Genomic DNA, 23153 nt, shown 5'->3' on the forward strand with positions numbered 1-23153 from the left:
TGTATTAAGCTGTTACATTTTTTTGTCCGGTATTGTTTGGCATTTCATCTTGGAAAGGCTTACGCCGGAACAACATTTACAAATCCTTCAACTTTATTGCGAGAATTCACATTCTATAAAGAATATGTTTCGCGCGCTTCGCTCAATTTATGGTGAACAAAATCGGGCTACTGAGCGTACTATTCGTAACACCATCCCCCATCTTGAGACCCAGCATTCAATACTAGATAATATTCGACTAAATAAACCACGTCCAGCACGCAGTGAGGAAACTATTGCAGCCGTAGCTGAGAGTGTACGCGAAGACCGTGGAGAGTTAATTCGGCACCGTTCGCAGCCACTCAGACTGACTTGGCGCATTTTACGTCGAGTTATTAAATTTAAAGTATACAAAATACAGCTTATGCAAGAGCTGAAGCCGCTCGAGCTTCCCAAGCGACATCGCTTCGCTCTATGGGTTCTTGAAAAGTTCCAGGAAGTTTTGACGTCTTTCAGCCAAATTTTGTTCAGCGATAATGCCCATTCCTAGTTCAGTAGGTATGTAAATAAGCAAAATTTGCCGCATTTGGGACGAAGAGCAAATTAAAGAGATTCAAGTGCTGCCATTTCATACAAAAAAGATTAAGGCTTGGTGGTTTTGTGAGTCGGTAGAAGCATTGGTCCACATCTCTCAAGAAATGATGCCAGTGAGATCGTAATCGTCAACGGCGACCTTTATCGCGTCATGATAACTGACTATTTGATGCCTGAAATTGAATCTCGCGCATTAATCAATGGATTTATTCGGTTGACAGATAATTCCATGTTTTGGACCGGTTGATTGGCCACCAAGATCGTGTGATATCACACCTTAGATTTTTTCCTATAGGAATATGTAAAGCCTAATATCTATGCGGACAATCCCGCTTCGATTCAGATCTTAAGGCAAAACATCACGCGTCTATTTGTCAGTTAGCAGTCGAAATGATCGAAATTCGAATCAACAAATGGACCATCTGAGATGTAGCTGCGGCCAACATTTGAAAGAGATAATCTAATAAATGCCAAAGAATGTTCTTTCGAATGATAATAACTATTCCCATTAAATCATGGTTTCTGTGTTGTTTCTTTAAAAAAATAGAGTACCTCAAAAACAAAAAGAATATCTGATAAGTTGAAACTAGGCGAATTTCTAAATGCGTGACTAATCAAAGGCGATCTTAAGTAGTCATTATGAATTATTTTATTTCCAGTAAGCAACTGCATACATTTTTGTGAAATAATTTACCACATATTTCGAGTAAGTGTCGTTGTATACTCTTTCTTTTGAATTCTCAATTCACAATTACTGCTATTTCTTATTACTGCTTCTACATTCATTACGCAGATATTCTTAAAAGTTGTAAATGAAATGTGAGCCAAATGTGAGTACAGTCTCTGTTTGCTCGCAGATTCACTCTCTCATTTGTTTATTCACCAAGACTTTAGCGAGAGAGCAAATAATTCTTTTGGGGTATTAGAAAGTCTGATAACAATTAGCAAAAATTGTGAAATTATCACTTTAATTCCGGAAGTTAGTTTTACGCTTCGAACTTGTTTACATGCTTGAAAACATCTGCACTCCCTGAGAATGCTAAAAGCACTGATTATCAGGAAATCCATGTTTTTATACCCAAGCAACATGTTGCTACACAGTATACTAGTTTTTTTCAGCTAAATATTTACATATTTTACAAACCACTAAAGCTAAGTTAACCAAACTTGCTGAAAAAAAGTGCTCTAACCTTTCTTCATACACTGTAAAATTGGCGAAATAACATTCTAAGCTATGAGGTTACACCCGAACATAGTACTTTCTTCCTTGTTTATTCCGATTTTTTATTCTCCCGCAACGTGTTTTAAAAATCCGTAAAAGTATAACTATAGCTTAAGTTTAATTTTACGTATAAGTATAAGTATAAGTATAAGTATAAGTATAAGTATAAGTATAAGTATAAGTATAAGTATAAGTATAAGTACAAGTATAAGTACAAGTATAAGTATAAGTATAACTATAAGTATAAGTATAAGTATAAGTATAAGTATAAGTATAAGTATAAGTATAAGTATAAGTATAAGTATAAGTATAAGTATAAGTATAAGNATAAGTATAAGTATAAGTATAAGTATAAGTATAAGTATAAGTATAAGTATAAGTATAAGTATAAGTATAAGTATAAGTATAAGTATAAGTATAAGAATAAGTTTAAGCTGCAGTCTAAGTATGTTAAAGTTAAAGTTAAGTTTAAGTATGTATAAGTTTAAGTTTAAAATTAAGCAATTCCCTTCGAATTACATATGCAAGGGATTGAGCATGGTTTGAGAGAATATTTAATTTTGAGAGAATATTTATTTTTAGTATTTATTTTTCGGTTCCACACGTATATAGGTCTCACTTTTTGCGGAAAGCTGAATTGTAAAGCCTGCTGAGATTTATTCAAATCTGATAGGGAAGCGTAATGTTTGGAAATAATAAATTTAGTGTTATTCGAATGGCCAACGGTTCAATATGGGAGTACGGACCATAATATTATTATATACATATACAACGGTAGTATTTCTGTTATGCTGTGTATTCACAAGTGTTTCCACGCTATCCACTGATCAGTCACATTACTCATATCAGGATGTTGAAAACACACGACAAAGAAAATGGGCACCAATGGCACGACCGCCTAAATCTACGGGACATAGTTCAACGCCTCCATCAAGAGGTAAAAGACGGCAATGAAATTAAATGTTTAGTTACCCTTTTACATCAGCTATATTTGATAATTTATATTATTTTAGCAGAAGACGGCATAGAACGTGGGATAATATGGGGTAGACAGCCTTTACGTGTGACAACAGATGTACCATCACCAATAGTTGAAGTGGGATGGCGGTCTAACTTTCGAACGTACCCTCGTTCTACAAATAGAAGGGATAGAATTGTTTTTCCGATTAAAAACCAGACGACTCAGAGAAGGACTTAACAAAAGAAACAGAAGCGGATATTTAAATCGAATACGAGATTAGATATAAGCTTATGTTCATATTTAATGCATATTATTAGTGCAATTTTTGTGCTCGAAAAATTATGTATTAACTCGTTAATACTTAAATCTAAATTTAAATTCAAAATATTTGAATATTTACTGTGCACATATTAAGTATTATGAAGAATAATATATAATAACGGGTGGTCTCTAGGGACATTGATATTAGAAACCAAAATTTGAGTAATCAATTCAGTTTGAATGCTATCCGCAGACGGAAAAATGCGTCATAACAAGACGTATTTAGTATTAGTTCGCTGAAATATTTATTTCTCTCCCAAGAATATACGATTTTATTATTTTCAACAAGGAAATGAAATGAACGCTTTGATGATAAAAAATTGTAGAGTGAACATCAATGGCGGCAGTTTAGGTTTACTTTGTTGAGTTGATTCAGTGGTTGAATTTCAGTTATAACGGGTGATCCAAGTAGAGGTACTTTTTTCAATATTCATTTTTGATAGATCACGCGTGAGTCGAGTCATGCTATTACGTTATGTTTGTTCAGTATAATTTGGTATTTTATCTAGGAATTCACGTTCTGTAAAGAATGTATTTCGCCTGCTTCGCTCAACTTATGATCAACATAATCGGCCTGCTGAGCATTCTATTCGCAACATTATCACTCTTTTTGAGATTCAGCATTCATTATTGGATAATAATCCACCATGCCCAGCACGCAGTTAAAAAAATGTAACAATGGTAGCTGAGAATATACACGATGACCATGGAGAGTCGATTCGGTGTCGTTTGCAGCAACTCGGACTGAGGTATGGAACGATTTGAGGTATTTTACGGCGATAACTTAAATTAAAAGCGTACAAAATACAGCTTGTGCTCACTGTGTTGAAGCTGCTCGACCATATCAAGCCAAAAGTTACAAGGCAATCCGACGTTTTCAATCAAAATTTTTTTCAGCGATGAGGCACATTTCTGGTTCAATGGGTATGTAAACAAGAAAAATTGCCACATTTCGGACGAAGAGCAACCTGAAGAGACTAAATAAATGCCATAATACAGAGAAACAACGGATTCGTGTGATTTGTGGGACCATCGAAGCATCGGTCCAAATTTCTTCAAAAGTGATGTTGGTGAGAGCGTAACCGTCCATGGCGACAGTTATCGCGCTTTGATAACCGACCATTTGATGCTTGGAATTGAAGCTCAAAATCTCCCCAATATTTGGTTTTAACAAGACGGCACCACTTCCCACACATCGCATCAATCAATATATTTATTGAGAGAGCACTTCGCTTATCAGATAATTTAACGTTTTGAGCCAGTAGATGGCCACCAAGATCATGTGATATCACACCGTTAGGCTTTTTCCTGTGGGGATATGTAAAGTCTTAAGTTTATGCGGACAATGCCGCTTAGTTTCAGAATTTGGAATAATAATACGTAGGTATTGGTGAATAATACGTAGGTGAGGTAGAGTCGCTGGAGTAGAGGCGCAGTAAGCTTTTTTGCGGATGAATGGAAGTCCAAGTTGAAGGAGAGCGAGTTTTCTGTTGGGAGCTCTCAATCAACTCTTGTTTCAGACCACTGAAGTATCTTTCAAGCAGAAGTGGTAGCCATCAATGTAGCGCTTCTCTGAAGTGCGTCGTTTTTAGAGAGGTATGCATCCTCTCCGATAGCAATGTTGCTAATTTAGGACTTGAGCTTGCTGACAGTAAACTTAATTATATTCAAGGAGTGTATGACATCACTAGCTGTAGCATCAAGCTACTCCCATATTAAACTTGTCAGTGTGTCTGGCTACGGCGGAGTTTTCGGAAATTGTAAAGTCGATGAGTTTGCAGGATAAGGCATCGTTACCCGAACTATGTCGGAATGGGAATGAGGAAGTTTTCCTTATCTTGATCACTTATCCAATGTTGTCATCGTCCATGCCTCTGAACCATATAGCTTAACGGGAATAATGAGTGACTTATGGAGTTTTGTTTTCGTTTGTCGAGAGAGAACCTTACTTCTCAATTGCCTGCTTAGTCCAAAGTAGCACATGTTGGAAACAGATATTCTGTTTTGAATTTCGAGGTTGACGTTGTTTTTGGGAGGATGGAGTCATGTGTAGAAGTTCACACAAGTGAGAAAAGTTCTTTGATTGTCATTCACTTGGGAATGGCTAGAAACGATTCTTTTACATATGGCTCATGCAGCTCACGACTTTCGGTATTAGACTAAGTATTTTTTGGGCAGCCAAAGAACATCCCTTTGAGGGCGATCCAAAGTGAAGAGGCGATCCATCCCTACTCAGGGTTGTGCGCTGGGTTTGGGACCCGCCAGGTAAAAAACGCCCTCAATGAAAACTAATCAACAGCCTCGAATGAGAGACTCCCCATTTGATGACGATCATGGCAAACGTAATTGACCTTAACCGCCTCAATAAATTTATATCGTTTAGTCGATATATGACACGAAGGTCTTATCGACCCATGCCTAGGAGTTTGCATTGGACAGGTATCTCTAGCTGTTTCGTTCTGTTAAGTTTTTTGTTTTTTAGAAAAAGTATATTTGAGTACAATATGAGAGAAAATGTATATTTGTCATGGAATAAGGCTCAAATTTTGCTATTGAAACCAAATTAATTTTAAAGCAATTTATAAACAACCGTCATCTTTAAATGGTTGTCATATTATGCAGTACTCAGTTATTTACATAGGAAATATAAAATGTGTTTCCTTTGAGTTTAACTAAAAAAAGTATTTCCCATCATCCAATTAAGTAAATTTATTCAATCAAACAGAAATTAAAACTGCACGTTTGGGAATCGGCGAAGCATTGCCGCAGGTGCAGTGGACTGTAAAGCCCAGGAAATGAGTGGCATGCTAAGCGCCATCCATAGTGACCAAAATAATGTCATCAGTAATGGTTAAATGTTGTGTAAATGTACATCTTACGTATAGTTGATGTTGAGCGCCAATAATAGTGCAGATGCTCCGCTTCATTGACCCGCACGCATCCGCCTTAGGAAAGGTTGCAGTCATATAAAATGAATTGTTCCGGAGTTAACTAATTTAGTGCCGATTTGTTGAAGAACTGCCGCAGATCATTTGTAAATAAATAAGAGTAGTGAAAACCGTTCGCTTTTCTTCGCTAATATAATAAGATATTCGGTGTGTTGTGTGTCCTTAGAGCTACGAAAATCGGGAGTCTTACTGCCAAGCAACTACTAACACGTGAATTCATGCGTTCCTGGCGCAAAATGCGTAAACCGTTTCTGGCCATTATCGCCATTATATTGATCGTACTCGCACAAATTATTATCAGTGCGCCAGTTCGCAAGTCCATACGCGTTCAGCTGAATGCCGACTATGTACGTGCCATGGGTGCTTACAAACGCTTAGAGCCGCGTTTGCCACGCGAAGAACTACGTGTGATCACCACCTTAGGAATATTGAATGGCGCGAAACAGGCGGAACAGCTAATGGAGCGTAACTTAGTAGACATAGTGAGAGGCTTACTCTTTGAAGCTAATGAACTAAATGATGATGAACTCGTGACCAAAGTGCAAAATATTGAAAAGCAGCTGGCGCGCGATCATCGTGCATTATTAATACTCACCAGTGCCATGGATTTGGTGACCGGTACAAAAGACGTATTCGACTTCAAGGCGGATATGCAGCAAACGCTGCAGCAAATACGAAGGCAATCAGTGGGCGATGTTGATGTGGAAACCTCGCAAGAGAATACTGCGCAACATGATAAAACCGTTGATGAAAATAATGTCGCTGAGCGCGTCGCAGCTCTACGGCGACAGATCTTACAGCAAGTGCGCACTATGAAGGCGCTTGTAGATGAGAAAGTTACCGAAACTTTGGATTATTTGATTACAAAGGCAGACAAGGGCAGCTTGCTGGAGCAGGCGAGCAAAAAAGTGGTGCGAAAACGGAATGCGATAGAAACACCGGAGGTGCCGGCAGAAGTCCGTATGATCGAGTCCATTTTGAACGAGGTGATTTATATTTGCAGTTGAAAGCTAGTTTTTATATTGAAACAGTTAAAGCAAAGCTCTGATTCTTTAATCTTTAAATAGGGTTACAGCACTTCAATTAATTTTTTGGTAAAGCTGTACAAATTTACTATGTCTGTACAGTCACAGATGTTAGAAAGCTTGGGTTGGGTAAATATCTTCAAACAAACCAATTCGTTAGCTGTCTGAAGTGAACTTAAGGGGTTACATCCACTTGTGAATTTAAAAAACAGCGATTGTTTCAAAAATAATATTATATAAGATTGTATATCCGGAAAATAGTTTCATAGATATGAAAGGCGTTATTTGCAAGAATATCTTAACTTAGTAAAATCGGATTTAAACATTTATTTCCCAACGTTGTTTTCAGATACATTTATTAGGTAATGATGGAAGGAGAAAGTGTTTTGATAACAATTTACAATTATCCGAAGAAGAAGATTGAGATAATCAGATGCACTACCAGATACCTTTTTCGGAAGTCATCTGGAGATTGACTCCAAATTCTGGAATCAAAAATTGGTTGAAAAGAAGCATATTAAATACTGCAAATGATAATTATTTTTATTTATAAAATAAAAAAATAACAAGCTAGGAAGGGATAAATTCGGGAGCCTCCGAACATTCTTGCAACTTACAACAATCAAAGCTAGGAAAATAGCTGAAGGTGTAAAATGTCAACCAGAAGATCGGAATCCAAGCAATTCGATATATATACTATATATAACTCATACACTGACTTACAAATTCGGCATAGGATTTATTAGATCGAAACGATTTTATCTATTAACAATTATCACGCCACATAACAAAGATAATGTTCCCTAGGTTTCACTTAAGTACCACAAATACCCGGTTGTTCAATAAGTTTAGTCGTTTGTTAGGAAAACATAATTTTAGGAAAGAATCCGGAAGGTCTGCAAAATACGCTTCTACAGCCGTTAAGACCTCTTCATTTGATGGAAAACGCTTACCACGCATACATTTTTGGAGTTTTGGAAGAAATGGAAGTCGCTGGGGGCAAAATCTGCGGAATGCGGTGGATGCTTCAACAATTCGATTTTTACCATTGTCAAAATGCGCTTGAGAAACGGTGCATTGTCCTGATGAAAAAGGATTTTTTTCTTCTGTAAACCGGGTATTTTTTCAGGAATTTTTCCTTCAACTAGTACAAAAGGATGCAATAATATTCAGAAATAATTATTTTATCATCTTGCAAGTAATCCCCAAACAAAATTCCTCTCGCATACCAAAAAACTGATGTCATAACCCTCTTGGCCAATTTCCGGTAACGAACTCGTTTCGAAGCTGAACAACCAGGTTCACACCACTATTTAGCCTCTTGTTTTGATTTACATAGGATCATGGTGATAGACCATGCCTCATCTATAGTGATGAATGGACGCACAAAATCCACTTTATCTTTTTTAAAATACTCCAAATGTTGCTGGGAAAGTCGCATTCGATTTTTTCTCGTTCCATTGTTAGCAAATGCGGCACCCATTTCATTTAAAATATGTATGCCTCACACTGCCTAAAGAGATGTGTAGAACCTCTACTAAATCTCTCTCAGTCAATGGACGATCTTCCAAAACCATATCCTGACTTGACAGATTGAAATGAAACTTCACAAACGTTCATACGAAGAGTATACCAACAAAACATAAAACCATCACCAATCATATGGAGCAAAGTCAGCCGAATGTTTGGAAATGCTGATATTATTTATACGGGGGGTAAGGAGAGTATTGGCCCGACTCAATCCATATTTGACTCTGAAGTACTAATGTCACAAAATAATTTTATTTGAATATCAATTGTATATCTCCCACATTGACCGATATTTTCGGTTAAAAGTCAACTCTAGATACTGGGGTCCACAAATTCGGTACCAATTCGCCCATATTCACACTGTGACATAAGAATGTGAAAAAATTCCACATTCTAAGCTTAATCGAGCGTGTGCCAGTGGTCCAGTTATGCCCATATACGAATTCGAAATTTTTTTGTTCTAGCATACGTGCAGTTTCATAGAGACTTAATTTTAGTTGATTTGTACAATCGTTAGGTGAACAAAACTATTTTATTCTGTAGCAACGGCTTGCAAGAACAAATTACGCTTTTTCTGATTTGCAAGTGGGAAAACCCCTTTGAAACTTATAGCTCCTTGAGAATGCATCATAGTATAATTACAAATAGAAAAAAACTGCAGTATTTATGATATTTAAAGGGCCGTTTTATTCAACCCCAGGAGGATTTTCGCAATAACCTCGTAGATGCACGTCTTGACAATCGAAACAACGAGCTTATAGATGATTCTCTAGAAGAAGACTTTGCATTCCCGTCAAACGCTAAGAGAGTGAGTATTTCAAACGTTGTATTTTATTTTTGTTATTGTTATAGTGATTACGAATTTACACTAATCACACTTGGTTTACGCTTATACTAACCGCATTGGAATGCGCCACATAACTTAGAAAATAATGAAATATTTAAAATTAGAAAAAAAACTAAAGTCGTTATAACTTAATTTTCATTAAAACCCAACATTAAAGTCTAAGATAGTCATTGAAAATCGCAGCAATCAGAAAACAGAGAGTAAACCTACATTAACAACAACAACAGCGACGGCAACAACAACAACAATACGAGCAACAAGAGCTACTAAGAACCTCAGCACACGAAAAGCGAACGCTGCCATAACAACAACTACGTCACCTAATCCCACACTAACACAAAGCATCGCCATAATAGATGTAGATGAACCAAAGCTTGCCAAACAGGAAGAGTTGGAACAATTTCCGCCAATAGCACCACTGCCACCACCAGCTGGCAATTTGGATGCAGACGACGACTTCCCTGATGCTCCACCGCCGCCTGATGCTGGTGGTGGCGGCTTGGTAGGAATTATAACGAGTTTGAGCGGTGTAAGTAAGTCAAATGCACTTTGACTATTTGAAATTTGTTTAAACTTTTCCATTGTTTATTAAAAACCGTTCGTTGACTTTCTAGGGTGAAGGCGGGTCAGACATCGGCGCATTAATTGGAGCATTAACTGGCGTCATTTCTACTTTATTTGGGGTGAGTGAGACGGTGCAAAGCTAATTTAATATAAATCTTATATCTATATTAATATATATTGTGACAAAAAAGTATCCGGAAATTGTAATTTAAATTCCCCGGGTAAATGATATTCCAAAAAGAGTATTTTGCTCAGTGGGTAGGACTGCAAGAAGTGGTGTGTTTCTGTGACACCAGGCGTTTTGGAGGGCCGGGAAGAGGTCGCTGATCAAGACCTGAAGAATGAGCAAATCCAAAATGAAAATGATGCTCATTGTCGTTTTTGACATCAAAGGCGTCGTCCACTATGAATCTTTTCCTCCTGGAGAAACCGTCAATGCCAAGTTTTACGTGGAAGTCCTCAAGAGACTCAAACGAAGGGTTAATCGGGTTCGACAAGACATCGCAGCAGATTGAAAGTTGCATCACGACGACGCCCTGACTCACACCGCCTTTCTTGCGAACAGCTACTTAACCAGACGCCATTCCAACGCTTCCGCAGCCACCCTAAAGCTCAGATGACTTTTTTTTAGTTTCCTTGCTTGAAAAGGCCGATTAAAGGGATCCACGCAGCATACACCTCGGCTCTCACGACTATTCCGGAGAATGTCTTCCGCGACGCTTTCAATGCTTGGAAATCGCGCTACATCGATGCAGAAGGAGCCTATTTTGAAAGTTTTTAAAGAATTTTAACGATTGGTTTAATAAATTTAAATCAACTCAGACCTATTACTTTCCGAACAAACCCTGTAGAATTTGTTTCAAATTTTGTATCTCTAACCAAATTTCGAAAGCGGAATCGTTGCGAATGTTGGAAAAGGCTTACAGTCATTCAATTTTATCAAAACACAAGCCTGGGAGTGGTACAAAGTCATCAAAGATGGCCGAGAGATCATGCATCGTTCTGAACGGCCTTCGACTACTTTAGCTGATGAAAAATTAAAAAAAGTGAAGGATATGGAGCTTGAGAATCGTCAGACAAGTGTTAATGAGTTTGTGTGAATATTTTGGTTATGAAACGCGTTCTTGCTAGACTCGTCTTGATTTTTTTCAAAAAGAGTACCGTAAACAGGTTCTACGCCAATTAAGAAGAGAAGAAGAAACAGGTTTCTTTGAATGTGCTTGGTCGTGGAAATTCCGATGCCATATTCATGGAGAACATTATAACTGATGACGAGACATGGGTTTATGATCTTGATATGCAAACAAGTCAACAATCATTGGAATAGAGGGCCGCTCAAAAATCATGGTGATGCTCATTGTTTTTTTTCGATATTCGGGGTTGGACAATCATGATTTTGTTCGGGAGGGACAGACAGTCTTTTGACCATACTGACGCATATACGTGAGAACATTCGTCGAAAACGGCTGGAATTATGGAGATCAATTCACAGATTTTACTCGTTGATAATGCACCATCGCATCGAGCCACGATTGCGACCAAATTGAAAGCCAAAAACACAATGAATACCATCGATCAACCACCGTTTTCAACAGATTTGGCTCCGTGCAATTTTTGCTTGTTTCCCAAACTGAAATTGCCGCTCCGTGGAATCCGTTTTCAGTTGATCGGATAGATAAAATAAAGTTCGCTGAAGGAGCTGAAGAGCATCTCAAAAAGTTCTTATGAAAAGTCTTTCGAAGACTTGAAAAATCGTTGGCATAAGTGTATTACAATACATCTTGTGGAGATTTCTTTCAAGGCGACAAATAAATGTTGAAGAATAATATAACAAATTTCCGTGTCCTTTCTTGTCATATTGTTTTTGTGTTTTTTTTTTAATCGATTATTTTTTTTAACCTAATTCATGCTTTATATTTCTTAACTGGCATTCATTTTTATTCCAGCCAGGCGGTTTAGATATTGAATCCCTCATCAGCACGGCAACTTCACTCATTTCCGGTTTGCTGGCGGTAGGTGTACCATACATTGAACTTGATTTTTAATAGTCAAACTCAGAATTTATAACTTAAAACTTATGCATTTTTCTTTAACAGGGCAACAAAAACTTCGGCACAGTGCTGGGCATATACATAGGTACGGCATTTGACGGTCTCTCCGGCGGTGGTGGAGCGGTACATACATATTAATTTCAATTTGATTTGAATTCTAAACTAATCACAAATTTTTTTTTTTTTAATATTTTAGGTGAACAATGGACAATTTATCGGCAATCTGCTTGGCACTGTTTACGCTCAACTCAGCGCAGTACATATATATTACGATATATCAAATAGTATCTATTGCACTCATGATATTTATTTACCTATGCACCGCTTACAAACTTCAACTAACCAATTACTGTAAATAATCGCACGTTAATGCAATTAATAGCTTACACCATTATTTAGTCTTTTGGCAAGATTGAATTGTGAAAAAAAAATTTTATATATTTTATAATTATATAATTTTATAAATTTTTTCTTTTTCGCTTTCCGATTTTAGGACCCCGAAGATGATGACGCACGTCCGAACCCTTTCCTCTTTGCACGCAATCTCATTAGTAGTTTTATAGAGGCGAAAAATCGCAAAGAATCCGATGAGGAGGACGGCGATGAGCGTCGCTCTGATGCACGCCATTCGCATGGCGACAAAGGAAAAGGTGATGCGGGCGGTGGCTCCGACTCGGGTGGCTTTATCAAGCATATCGCTTCTCATATAGTGGGCAGTCTTGTCAATCTGATTTTAAATGCCTCATTGGGCGCTTCTGGCGGTGCATCACATGCTTCCGCTTCATTATTTGGCAGTTCCAGTCATAAAGGCGGCGGTGGCGGTGGGCAAAAGCATTAATGCTTCATAGTCATACTTAATTTAGTGTATAATTTTTAATTTTTGATTTCGATCGGCGGCKGCTCGTATTGTTGTTGTTGCTGGTGAATACAGCAATGCTATGATATATGAACTAGTGGCATTAGTGCAATTACGCAATATATTATATGTAGATACTCATTTAGCTTCCGTGTATGCTTTACTAATTTAGTAATTGTCTATTGGCATGAGTTGTACTCGTTCTTCTATTTATCATTACATGTTTGTATTTGCTTGCACAAAGTTCGGTACAACTCAGACATTAATTTAGTATTATATATATTTTAATTGTAAGTAGTAGTTGGTACAGTCCTTTTTATTTTTATACATTTTGGATTATTATATTCGCTAATAAAACTTGTGAGATCGACAGTATGTTCTCAAGTATTTATTGCTAGCTCTGAGATATGTTTCTCTGTTTAACAGTTATAATCTACAAAATATGCTAGAACTAATGTCAAATGGCATTTAATATCAAAATCATTAGAAACTAAATGCGTTTTCTTTTCTCACGAAAATGTTGCATTTGTTCTGCCTTATGCTCCGGTTTTTGAAGTTGTGTGTTTATTACTCCAATTTGTTTCTTTTTTTGAATATTGCCTTCTAACCTTCTGGTTAAGTGGAACCTTTTTTACACTACTCAAAAAAGAAAGAGTAGAAGTTGCATGCTAGATATTTATATTTTTTTATATATTTTTTTTTTTAAATCAAGATTAATTCGCTATGACTCGGATTGGCATTTTCCTGTTTTTGGGTTGCGAAAGGTTGAACAATTTTACGAGCTGTAACGGAGTATTTATATAAATAATGTAGCCATATAATGAGACAAATAAATTACACAATTAAAAGTAATTTTCATAATACTCTTTCTTTTTCCGAAATTGTGTTTGTATAAAGAGCAGCGAATAAAAGAGAGAGATTAGGATAGTTAAATAGAGATAGAATATCGGATATAAGGGCTTGCCTTTACCACTTTATGAGACATTTACATATTTTTTATTTTTTTTGATTTTTTACACACTCACATCTTTTATTTCTATATACGGTATGAAAATGGATGAAATCGGAATATAACCTCACTCACTCCCCATCTTACGGTACTGTTAAAAAGTACTAAACGCGACATAAATCAAGAACTAAATACACCAGAGACATTCAATTTTACCATAGAGATGATATGAAAAGGCTTAAAAAAGCCGGTGTAAAAATGGGACGATGGGCGTGACACCGCCCACTTTTTGGTGAAATCACATATGTCGGGACCCGACCAACCGATTTTCACTCAATTTAGCCCATAGCATTCTTTTCATGTTTCTATATCACAGTGGAAAACTGCTTCCTACATAAAAGAGTTTTAGATTTCACTTGATTCTTTCATTTTTTAGCACACAAATCAAAAAGTAATTAACATAACAAGATAAAACTTTGCATCAAAACCTCTTTAAAGTATGATACCTTGTAACCAAAAGCTGTTGAAATTGGGCCACCGATACCGTGGATCTCAGTATCTATAGTCGACTTTTGACCGAAAATATCGAACAATGTATGGGATATACAATTGAAATTCAGAGACAATTCCTTTCTGATAATAATATCTCTGTGTATTACCAATGGGTTGAATCGGGTCAATACTTCGCTGAGCCTCCATATACCCTAGGGAACATTTTTTTAATATGTGATATGATAGAAAAATTGAGTCGGTACTACCTCAACTTTATATGTATACAGAGTTTGTCCGGAACGTAATAGGACTAATTTTCTTCCAAACAAGGCTGGCATCCCAACGTTTCTGCAGCCGCCCTACAGTCCAGATATGGCCTACTCGGACTTGTTTTTGTTTTCTTGCTTGAAAAGGCCGATAAAAGGTTAGCATCTTGAGATGACAGAGAGGATCCAAGCTGCATGTACCTCGGCTCTCAAGACTATTCCGGAGAATAGCTTTCGCAATGCCTTCAATGTTTTCAAATCGCGTAGAAGAAACCTATTCTGTTAGTTTTTAAAGAATTGTAGCGATTGGTTCTATAAATTTTTTTGAAGTCCTACTACTTTCCGGACAAACTCTGTACTACATATAATGAATGTTTAAATGTTTTTCTAACAAATCTTATGCCGAATTTGTCGCCCAGTGTATGAGTTATATAGAGTAGTTGTACATGTACCATTTCTTAGATTAAGATTCTCTGGTTGACGTTTTACTACGTAAATATAATATATCCCTGGCTTTAATTCTAGCAAATTTCAAAAGTATAAAATGTTCGGTTGCACCCGAGCTTAGCCCTTCCTTACTTGTTAACTATTGTTTATTTACCATTACTAATCTTAAGTTGTTAATAACTAAATCTGAGGAGCTGATGAGCTCACACTAGAGATTTGGTAATTGTTTACTTATATTATGGGGCTTTTCAAACTAATGAACCAAATTGGATTTAACATTTTTTAGAAGATTGTGAGACACGAGTTCAGGTAAGTTTTTCTCACTCTCAATTAAAGTACATAACATATAATAAATTTATAATTGTTTAATTTGAATTGCATTTATTTGCATAAAATTAGGAGATTTTTTTTTCTTTTTAACTTTGGTTAATTGAAATTTAATTTTGTCATACAGTTCAGTATTTTTCACTCTTTAAAGTAAAGTCGTTATATTTTCTTGAACATATTATTCATATTTAATATGGTACCAAAAACTTGTAAAATCGGCACAGAAAAGTGTTCAATCTTAAAGTTGTTTTATATCGACCCAAATTATCCTCTCTGCAGTTATATTTTTTGTTCAACAATTTACTGTAGGGATTTTGAATTACGAATGTTGAATTCGTTTGGGATACTTCTAAATCAAAAAAAATTGTGAGAATATCCAAGATTTGACTGTGCCGGAACTTAGCACTTCCATTTTTGTGCTCCATCGTGATAACGTGCAAAGCATGTAAGTATTGTACTTAGTTATAGTTTGGCAACGCTCTGTTTTAATATTTTGCGCTTTGTTCTTACATTTTTCCCTATCCGTACAAACAAAGGTTAGCTCTCTCTCTCACGTTTTAAGCATTTTGTTTTGATTTCGGATTTTCTCTCCGGCATACATACATACATATGTACATATACGCGTACGCATGTACTTGCTTACTCATACCAAGCACAACTTTCTCCAACAAGCTGCTTGTGGCTGGCTATCACCCAACTACACTTGGCTGTGTATTTCTGCCTTACTGATTTTCTTCATTCGCATTTCTCTACCTTATATTCGTAGCTGTACTTAAGCACAGATATAGATACGTATGTATATTAATATGCGCATAGTAGCGTTATTGTAAAGACTTGGCTTCTTTACAAGCATATTCATTCAAATGAATGTTTGCTCTTTATTGGATTTGTCCTCACCTGACATCGCTTTCTATGCGTTGTCGCGCAAGCGCAATTTGTTGTGTGCTGTCGTAGCCTCAGTTATATATCGGTCTTTCTCAAGTGACTACGACGACATCCCAAACAAACTTTGACATGCCACCCAGCAAATGCAATCGCCCAAAATTTTAGTTATTTATTTATAAATTCGCGCATTAAAGTGGCGTAAAATCAAACGCGTCGTTTTATATTTGCTTTCTTGTCTTTGTAGAGCAACACGGCGGTCTGGTTTCATTGCCATTAATCCGTTTCCCAGACACCTGAAGAAATTGGCCAATAAATGATATTCAGCAATATCGGCGAAATATCGGTCAACGTCTTCAGCGTCATCGAGTCATTATCGCTTTGTGAACACGAAATATAGACGAATACATACATACAAGTGCAGCATATCTATGTGATTAAATTCCATATGCTCTAAGAGCCATCGAAGTGTGTTAATTATGTGCCGTTTGTTGTGAAGTTTTCACTTTTTTTGGTTTTATTGTGTTTCGGTTACAAAAGCATATTCGCAAATTCGCAAATCATCTGATGCTGTTGCAGAAATTTTTGTGAATTTGTGTTACTATTTGTTAGCTATAATTGTATGTGCTTTTGTTTATGCGCAGTGCTTTTTTTCAGTTAAAAATTTGCAACAGAAACGCACTGGTTAGTGCGTGGTTAAAATAGTAATAATAAGTAAATAAAATTTATGAACTAAATCGACGAAAACCAGAACTTTCTCGAAAGTAGTAACAATCATGTGAGTAAATATAAATATATTTCTTGTATAGTACATAATAAATGCGTAAATATGATGTATATCGTCATCTAAATGCAAAACAACGTAACATCACTTTTCATAAGTTGACAAACGAAGGAAAAACGATTTAATAGAAACCACCCATATTGAAAGAAGATTTGAGATTTAGTTATAAATTGGTTATACAGCGGTTATAAAATGGTTATAAATTGGTTACATATTGGTTATATATTGGTTATATCTGACAGCGGAAGCTGAAAAATTAATGCTACGTATATAGTATGTCATATGTTGTAGTGAATCGTAAGCAATAAAAAAACTCAATTTCGATTTTTTTGATGATACGTTATTTTGTATTTTAGGCTACGAAAATACGAGTACATATCCTATTTGACTGCAGATGTTTTCCTATTAAGACTATAAACTAATTCTACAAATTTCATGTTTGATATTTTAAAAATGATTTCGGCAAGTGACCGCTCGCCCGGCTTGCATTATTTCTATACGAGAGAAGTAATTTTGCACCATCTTTTGCAGCAATTAGGGACATATGTCAGCAATAACTCTTCGAATATTCTATTCTAAGTGTCAGTCGTCGCTTACTTATCTGCGTAGACAAGGCACTTATAAGCCACGATTCGCGATAGTGCGCTCATGAAAACTGTCCTTAATAATCAACTTCCTCAAGTTCAGGCACGAAATAGTCAATTATGATATCTCTATAGCCTACCTAATTGACTGTAACATAATTATTAAATAAGTATGCATTAATGATTCCCTCCGTCCTTTAGCACACCAAACAGCGACTTTTTGCGAATGCAATGGCGTCCCAACTACAAAAAAGTGGTCTACAGAACAAAATTTTCTTGTGAAAATCGGATTCAGTGGCCTCTCTTTGGTCCCACTTACCGATGATCGTTCATCGTTCTGCTTCAATTCCTGCCCGAGTTGAATTTTGTGAGCCCGTAAACGAAACTCATTCAAATCTTTTCTATGTTCTGCTTCACTGCAGCATTAGCGTCTTTGGTGTACATTGTACGGCATCTCTGAGAATAAGCAATTTCCACTAGGGTAGAAGTGGTGCGAAACCTATCCATGGTTGCTTGAAGTTCAAATTCTGATGCTTATTTACGTAATAAATTTCACTGTTCACAAAGATTGTGTCGGAACAAGTCTCATCATTATAAAATCTCAAGGCAAAATGAGTACAAACTAAGTAGCAGTTACAGTTAAAAAGATCAATTTCAAAATAAGTATTACCTCATTTAAACCATGTTAAAAAAAAAACACTCGTTTTCAAATGTGTCTGAAATACTGAAATCCTTCTATACCGTTTCTGGCGGATACTTCCTTCTATTGAGGGAATGGTTCGGGTTTGAAAGTCAGATATGTCATACGCTGAAGAAATTCTTCCTGATTTCAATGTTTTTCTCTAATGATAAGGTGATCCAAGCAGGGGTACTTTTTTCAATAGCCTTGAGTGTACTATTGGCAGCAGCATCAGCCATCTTGAGACCCAGCATTTATTATTGGATAATATGCGTCCGAATAGACAACATGCAGTCCAGCACGCAGTTAAAAAATATAGCAGCGGTTGCTGAGAGTGTACACGCCGACCGTGGAAAGTCAATTCGATGCCATTTTACGTCGAGATCTTAACTTAAAAGCGAACCAAATATAACTTTTGCAAAAACTGAAGGCGCTCGTTCTTCTCATGCTTCACTTATGGGCTCTTGAAAAGTTCCAAGAAGACCCGTTTTATCACACCGTTAGACTTTTTTCTGTGGGGAAATGTTAAGTAAAAATCACGCATGTCATTCGCCAATTACCGGTCGAACTGCTCGAACGAGTTATAGAGAATTGTACTCAACGAAAAACCCATCTGAGAGGTCAACGGACAAGATTTGAAAGAGATAATCCTCAAAAAATAATTGCCAAAGAACGTTCTTTCGAATTATACTGAACATTCCCCATTAATATTTAAATTTTCTCTGTTTTTTCTTAAAAAAAAAAGTAGGAAAACTCGAATGGAATCACTTTATAATTAATAGTCTCACTCTGTAATGTATGGTCCTTTGCGCCTTGGCCACGGCGAATATCGCTTTCGATGGAACGATGAGCTGTTTGAGATATACAACGACATTGACATAGTTCAGCGAACTAAAAGACAGCGGCTCCGCTGGCTAGGTCATGTTGTCGAAAGCACTCCAGCTCTGAAAGGCTTCGTTTGGAATCTCCAATGGGCGCCACGTAGCGAAAAGAGGAAACGACTGGCGCACTGTTGTTAACTCCGCTATAATCGCGTAACCGGCGTCTACGCCAGTTAAGAAGAAGATGAATTGAAAATGCAATTTATAATTATGGAAAATACAACTACGCATAAAGTATTCTCCGACTGTGTCATACTTCTGTCAACAAAAAAGTAAGGTTATATAACCATGAGATATGAGATTTCACTTAAAAGCGGGCGGTGTCTCCAGTGGTGTTAGTCAAAAGGCCTTACATTCCGTATCTGTAGGCGTGATAGGGTAAACTCCGTTATTTGTAATGAGTCAAGAGCAAAAAAAAAAAACAAATTTGTTTGTGAAACTAGCCGAGAAAAAGGAGCAATCATCGAGGTAAATTTTGCCTTGACTGATTTTTGACTTATCTCTTATGAAGAAAAAAATGGTTTCAAAATCAAGGTTTTGAATTGAAAATTCTTTTATTGTGAAGGGTATTCTAGTTTCAATTGCAATTGGGCGTGTCGTTTATTGTTTGTTTTTTGAAAATATGAATTTATGTGCTGCGAACATATTCATTTGGAGTCACCTGCATCAACAAAATGGCACTAATTTTTACGGACTTTTAAGCAAATAGTGTTACTAATTTTATTGTTGTTATTTAATTTATTATGGCCAATTACGAACAGTGCAATAAAAATCAGCGAATAAACTACACATTGCAGCGACAAAGCGTGGGTAGATCTTTGATGGATATAAAACATTAGATAACATCTGTCTTTTCAGCAGTTTTGCAATATTGCGAATTAGTTTGATGAAGGACACACATTTTTGCTAATTTAATACAATAGCTTTTACCAAAACTTAAATGAGTGCACTAAATAAAATGCAAAAATCTTTTATTCCATTGACATTTCAAGAGCACTTTTTGTGCACACCTTTTTTGAAGATGCAATAAATTAAATGAAGGATACATAAAATCAAGATATAGTTTTAATTAAAAATGATTGGCTGAAGCGCGAATATTTTGTGACACATCATTAAATTATTTAGACAGGGCTAATGAAAATGAAATGTGCGTGCGTGGTCACAGAGCCGGTAGGAGGTAAACTGAGAGGCAAGTCAAGGTCATTCAATGTAAGCGCAGTCAATAATATGCCTTTCCATTTCGTAGGCAGGTGTTAAAAATCAACAAACAAGTTGCTTCTGTGAGGTCAGAGCTCTGAAAATGCAAACATATATCATGTCGCTGATTAATTGCCAAAACATAATTAAAGCGCATTAAATTCATTGTTATTGTAATGAACGATGTTTTGTATTTAAATGCATATTCATATTTTGTAACGTATGATGAAGTTTGGGACTATAATAGGAAAATACTTAAAGAGGCTTCTGTAAAGACAGGAATGGAATGGAAGCGTGATAACAGGCAAACAGAGTACAAACACTAAAATAGCAAAACTTATATTGTCACGGATGACACACAATGTACACTGACAACATTGTCTCCCAACAATCGACGAAGACGTGGTGATACAGTTCTAAGGTTGTTCGTAATAAGGCTTCAGAGGCGGATAGATTACCGGCAGAGGTGTCTAAGGCGCACGTTTCGGCAGCTATGCTTGATTTGGATTGAATACACGCCCAATGATTGGTATATTATACTTTACTGTAATATCCACCAGAAGGAAGATCCCCCAGTTTGGCGCTAATTATCTTAGGATTCGTTGTCTTAACATTGCGTGTAAGGTTATTTCGATCATGGAAGGGTTAAGCCCTTCTTCTTCTTCTCTTTAATGGCGTGGTCACGCTTACACAGTTATTGTCGTTCTTGCTTTTCGCTGTTTGGCACCAATTATATATTGGTACTTCCCAGTCTGTAGAGATCTTCCTCTGCTTCCCCCGGTGGGTACTGCGTCGAATACTTTCAGAGCTGGATTGTTTTCATCCATTCGGACGACTTGACCTAGCTAGCGTTGCCGCTGTCCTTAATTCACTGAACTATAACAATGTCGTCTTATATAATAATTCATACAACTCCTCGTTTTATCGACTGCAGTATTTGCCGTAGCCAATGCGCAAAGGACCATAAATTTGCAGCGGAACCTTTGTCTCGAAAACTCGTCTCCCTGACTCATCAGTTGTTGTCATCGTCCATGCTCCTATACCTTACAGCAGGACGGGGAAGATGAGTGACTTGTAGAACTTGGTATTTACTCATCGAGAGGGGACTTTAAACTTAAGACCCAGATTTGGCAATTTCATCATGGACCAGGTTTTCACCACACGTCAAGTTCTAGAGAAGACCATTCAAAAATAAATCGACATCCATCACTATTTCAAAGCCGCTTTCGACAGCACGGATAAGACCTGCATATCTAAATTTTTCAGAATGACGTAGGGCATAAATATCAGCTATGTCAAAATCGGGAAGAACCTCTGCGATCCATTGAGTACCAGACGAGCCAGACATAGCAGTTATTGGCATCATAGACCTTAACAACGGAGCCGTTAGCGCAGCCTTTTCCAGATAAGAACAAGAAAAAACGTTAACTTCGGCTGTCGAAGCTAATATACCCTTGACAGGTGTATTTTTAGTAACTATGAGCTCAGTTTGTATGCTTATTACCGTAAGCAGTAATCCATGTCAAATTTCGTGAAGATACCACGTCTAATGCAAAAATTTTCCATACATGCCCTTGATTCCTAACGTTCGGTTTGTATGGAAGCTATATGTTATAGTTAAAATAAAAATTTCTTCGTATATTACATAATTGTCTTAGAAAATGACCTGTGCCAACTTTTGTGAAGATGCATTGTCAAATGTGACAGTTTTCCATACAAGAACTTGATTCCGATCGTTCAGTTTGTATGACAGCTATATGTTACAGAGGTCCGATATCGGCCATTCCGACAAATGAGCAGCTTCTTGAAAAGAAAATGACGTTTACAAAATTGCAAAACGATATCTGAAAAACTGAGGGACTAGTTCGTATATATACCGACGGACGGGCATGGCTAATTCGACTCAGCTCATTATACTGATTATTCATATATATACTTTATAAGTTCTGGCGTGACGTCACAAAGGATAGAATCAATCGGCAAAGTTTTGTTTTTTCGGCCTATACCGATTCTTTTTCGTAGTTCCACAGGGGAAAAGCAGTAATTTTTTTGCTTTCACAAAGCCATTCTACCAACTTTGTCTGATTCAGTCATTTCCGACATATAAAGTTTTTGATCCATATCTCGTAAAAGGTTAAAGAAGCTACATTTATGGCTTGACTACTCCTTTGGAGAGCATCTGATTTCACTAAGCTGCGGTTGTTTAAAAAAAAAACTCCCAAAATGTAGAGCATTTTGTATCCAAATTATGGAAAAATTTAGGATATGGCTTAAAAAAATATTTTCCCATCTAAATATAAATTAGACTCTCTTAAATACTAACTAATTTCAAAATAGCATTTGTTATTAATAGGGACAGTCGGTTGTCTGTCTTCTGCAGGACTCAAGGGCAATGGAAACATGAAAACTACTCATTTGGTCATGGTTTAAGATTCCCGAAATTCGCAGTAATTTTCGTTCCCGGTCAAACTGTTGAAATGACAAACGGTTTTTGTATGCCAATGAAGATGTCACAATGTCATGAAATTGAGTCGTCAAAGTAAAAACTGACACTTTATACTAAAAAATGTATGTTAAATTCATTTTTGTAGTTTTATGACCCAACTTTTTGTATATAAACTGTAGAAAACCTAAGAGTGGTGTTAATGACTTGATGTTCCAAAAAATAACACAAGTTTTATACTTGTTAACGAAACGTGGAAAATTACTAAATAAAAAAGGGAAAAGAGGTAAGCCAAAACACAGTAATTGACTTACTTTAACGCCC

The 23153-nt window shown here is 36.6% G+C and overlaps 3 protein-coding genes across 3 annotated transcripts in view; all 3 read left to right on the forward strand.

Annotated features, from left to right (window-relative positions):
- Window positions 1-2493: 2493 nt before the first annotated feature.
- On the forward strand, window positions 2494-3234 carry LOC108977762. The gene is made up of 2 exons (XM_018947687.1): window positions 2494-2732; window positions 2809-3234. The coding sequence occupies exons 1-2, from the start codon at window positions 2528-2530 to the stop codon at window positions 2991-2993; spliced, it is 390 nt and encodes a 129-aa protein (XP_018803232.1). The 5' UTR covers window positions 2494-2527; the 3' UTR covers window positions 2994-3234.
- A 3009-nt stretch (window positions 3235-6243) lies between these two features.
- LOC108969065 lies at window positions 6244-12880 on the forward strand. Its single transcript, XM_018933604.1, has 8 exons — window positions 6244-7011; window positions 9260-9388; window positions 9585-9956; window positions 10042-10110; window positions 11938-12003; window positions 12088-12165; window positions 12239-12298; window positions 12536-12880. The coding sequence occupies exons 1-8, from the start codon at window positions 6244-6246 to the stop codon at window positions 12878-12880; spliced, it is 1887 nt and encodes a 628-aa protein (XP_018789149.1).
- Window positions 12881-16353: 3473 nt separating this feature from the next.
- The window catches only part of LOC108977127, a 34854-nt gene continuing 28054 nt past the window's right edge, over window positions 16354-23153 (forward strand). Inside the window, exons 1-2 of the mRNA XM_018946822.1 lie at window positions 16354-16729; window positions 16919-17039. The gene's annotated coding sequence lies outside the window, so the exon portion shown is untranslated. The remainder of the gene's footprint in view (window positions 16730-16918; window positions 17040-23153) is intronic.

The sequence above is a fragment of the Bactrocera latifrons genome, unplaced genomic scaffold (assembly GCF_001853355.1).
Source record: "Bactrocera latifrons isolate USDA-ARS-PBARC rearing strain unplaced genomic scaffold, ASM185335v1 scaffold_0, whole genome shotgun sequence".
Taxonomy (NCBI): domain Eukaryota; kingdom Metazoa; phylum Arthropoda; class Insecta; order Diptera; family Tephritidae; genus Bactrocera; species Bactrocera latifrons.

Excerpts from the sequence above, each read along its gene's own strand:
- LOC108977762 (XM_018947687.1), top strand. The coding sequence starts at position 2,528 with ATGGGAGTACGGACCATAATATTATTATATACATATACAACGGTAGTA. Across the intron at positions 2,733-2,808 it reads TTCAACGCCTCCATCAAGAG|CAGAAGACGGCATAGAACGT; the intron begins GTAAAAGACGGC and ends ATATTATTTTAG.
- LOC108969065 (XM_018933604.1), top strand. The coding sequence starts at position 6,244 with ATGCGTTCCTGGCGCAAAATGCGTAAACCGTTTCTGGCCATTATCGCC. Across the intron at positions 9,957-10,041 it reads TTATAACGAGTTTGAGCGGT|GGTGAAGGCGGGTCAGACAT; the intron begins GTAAGTAAGTCA and ends TTGACTTTCTAG. Across the intron at positions 10,111-11,937 it reads TCATTTCTACTTTATTTGGG|CCAGGCGGTTTAGATATTGA; the intron begins GTGAGTGAGACG and ends TTTTTATTCCAG.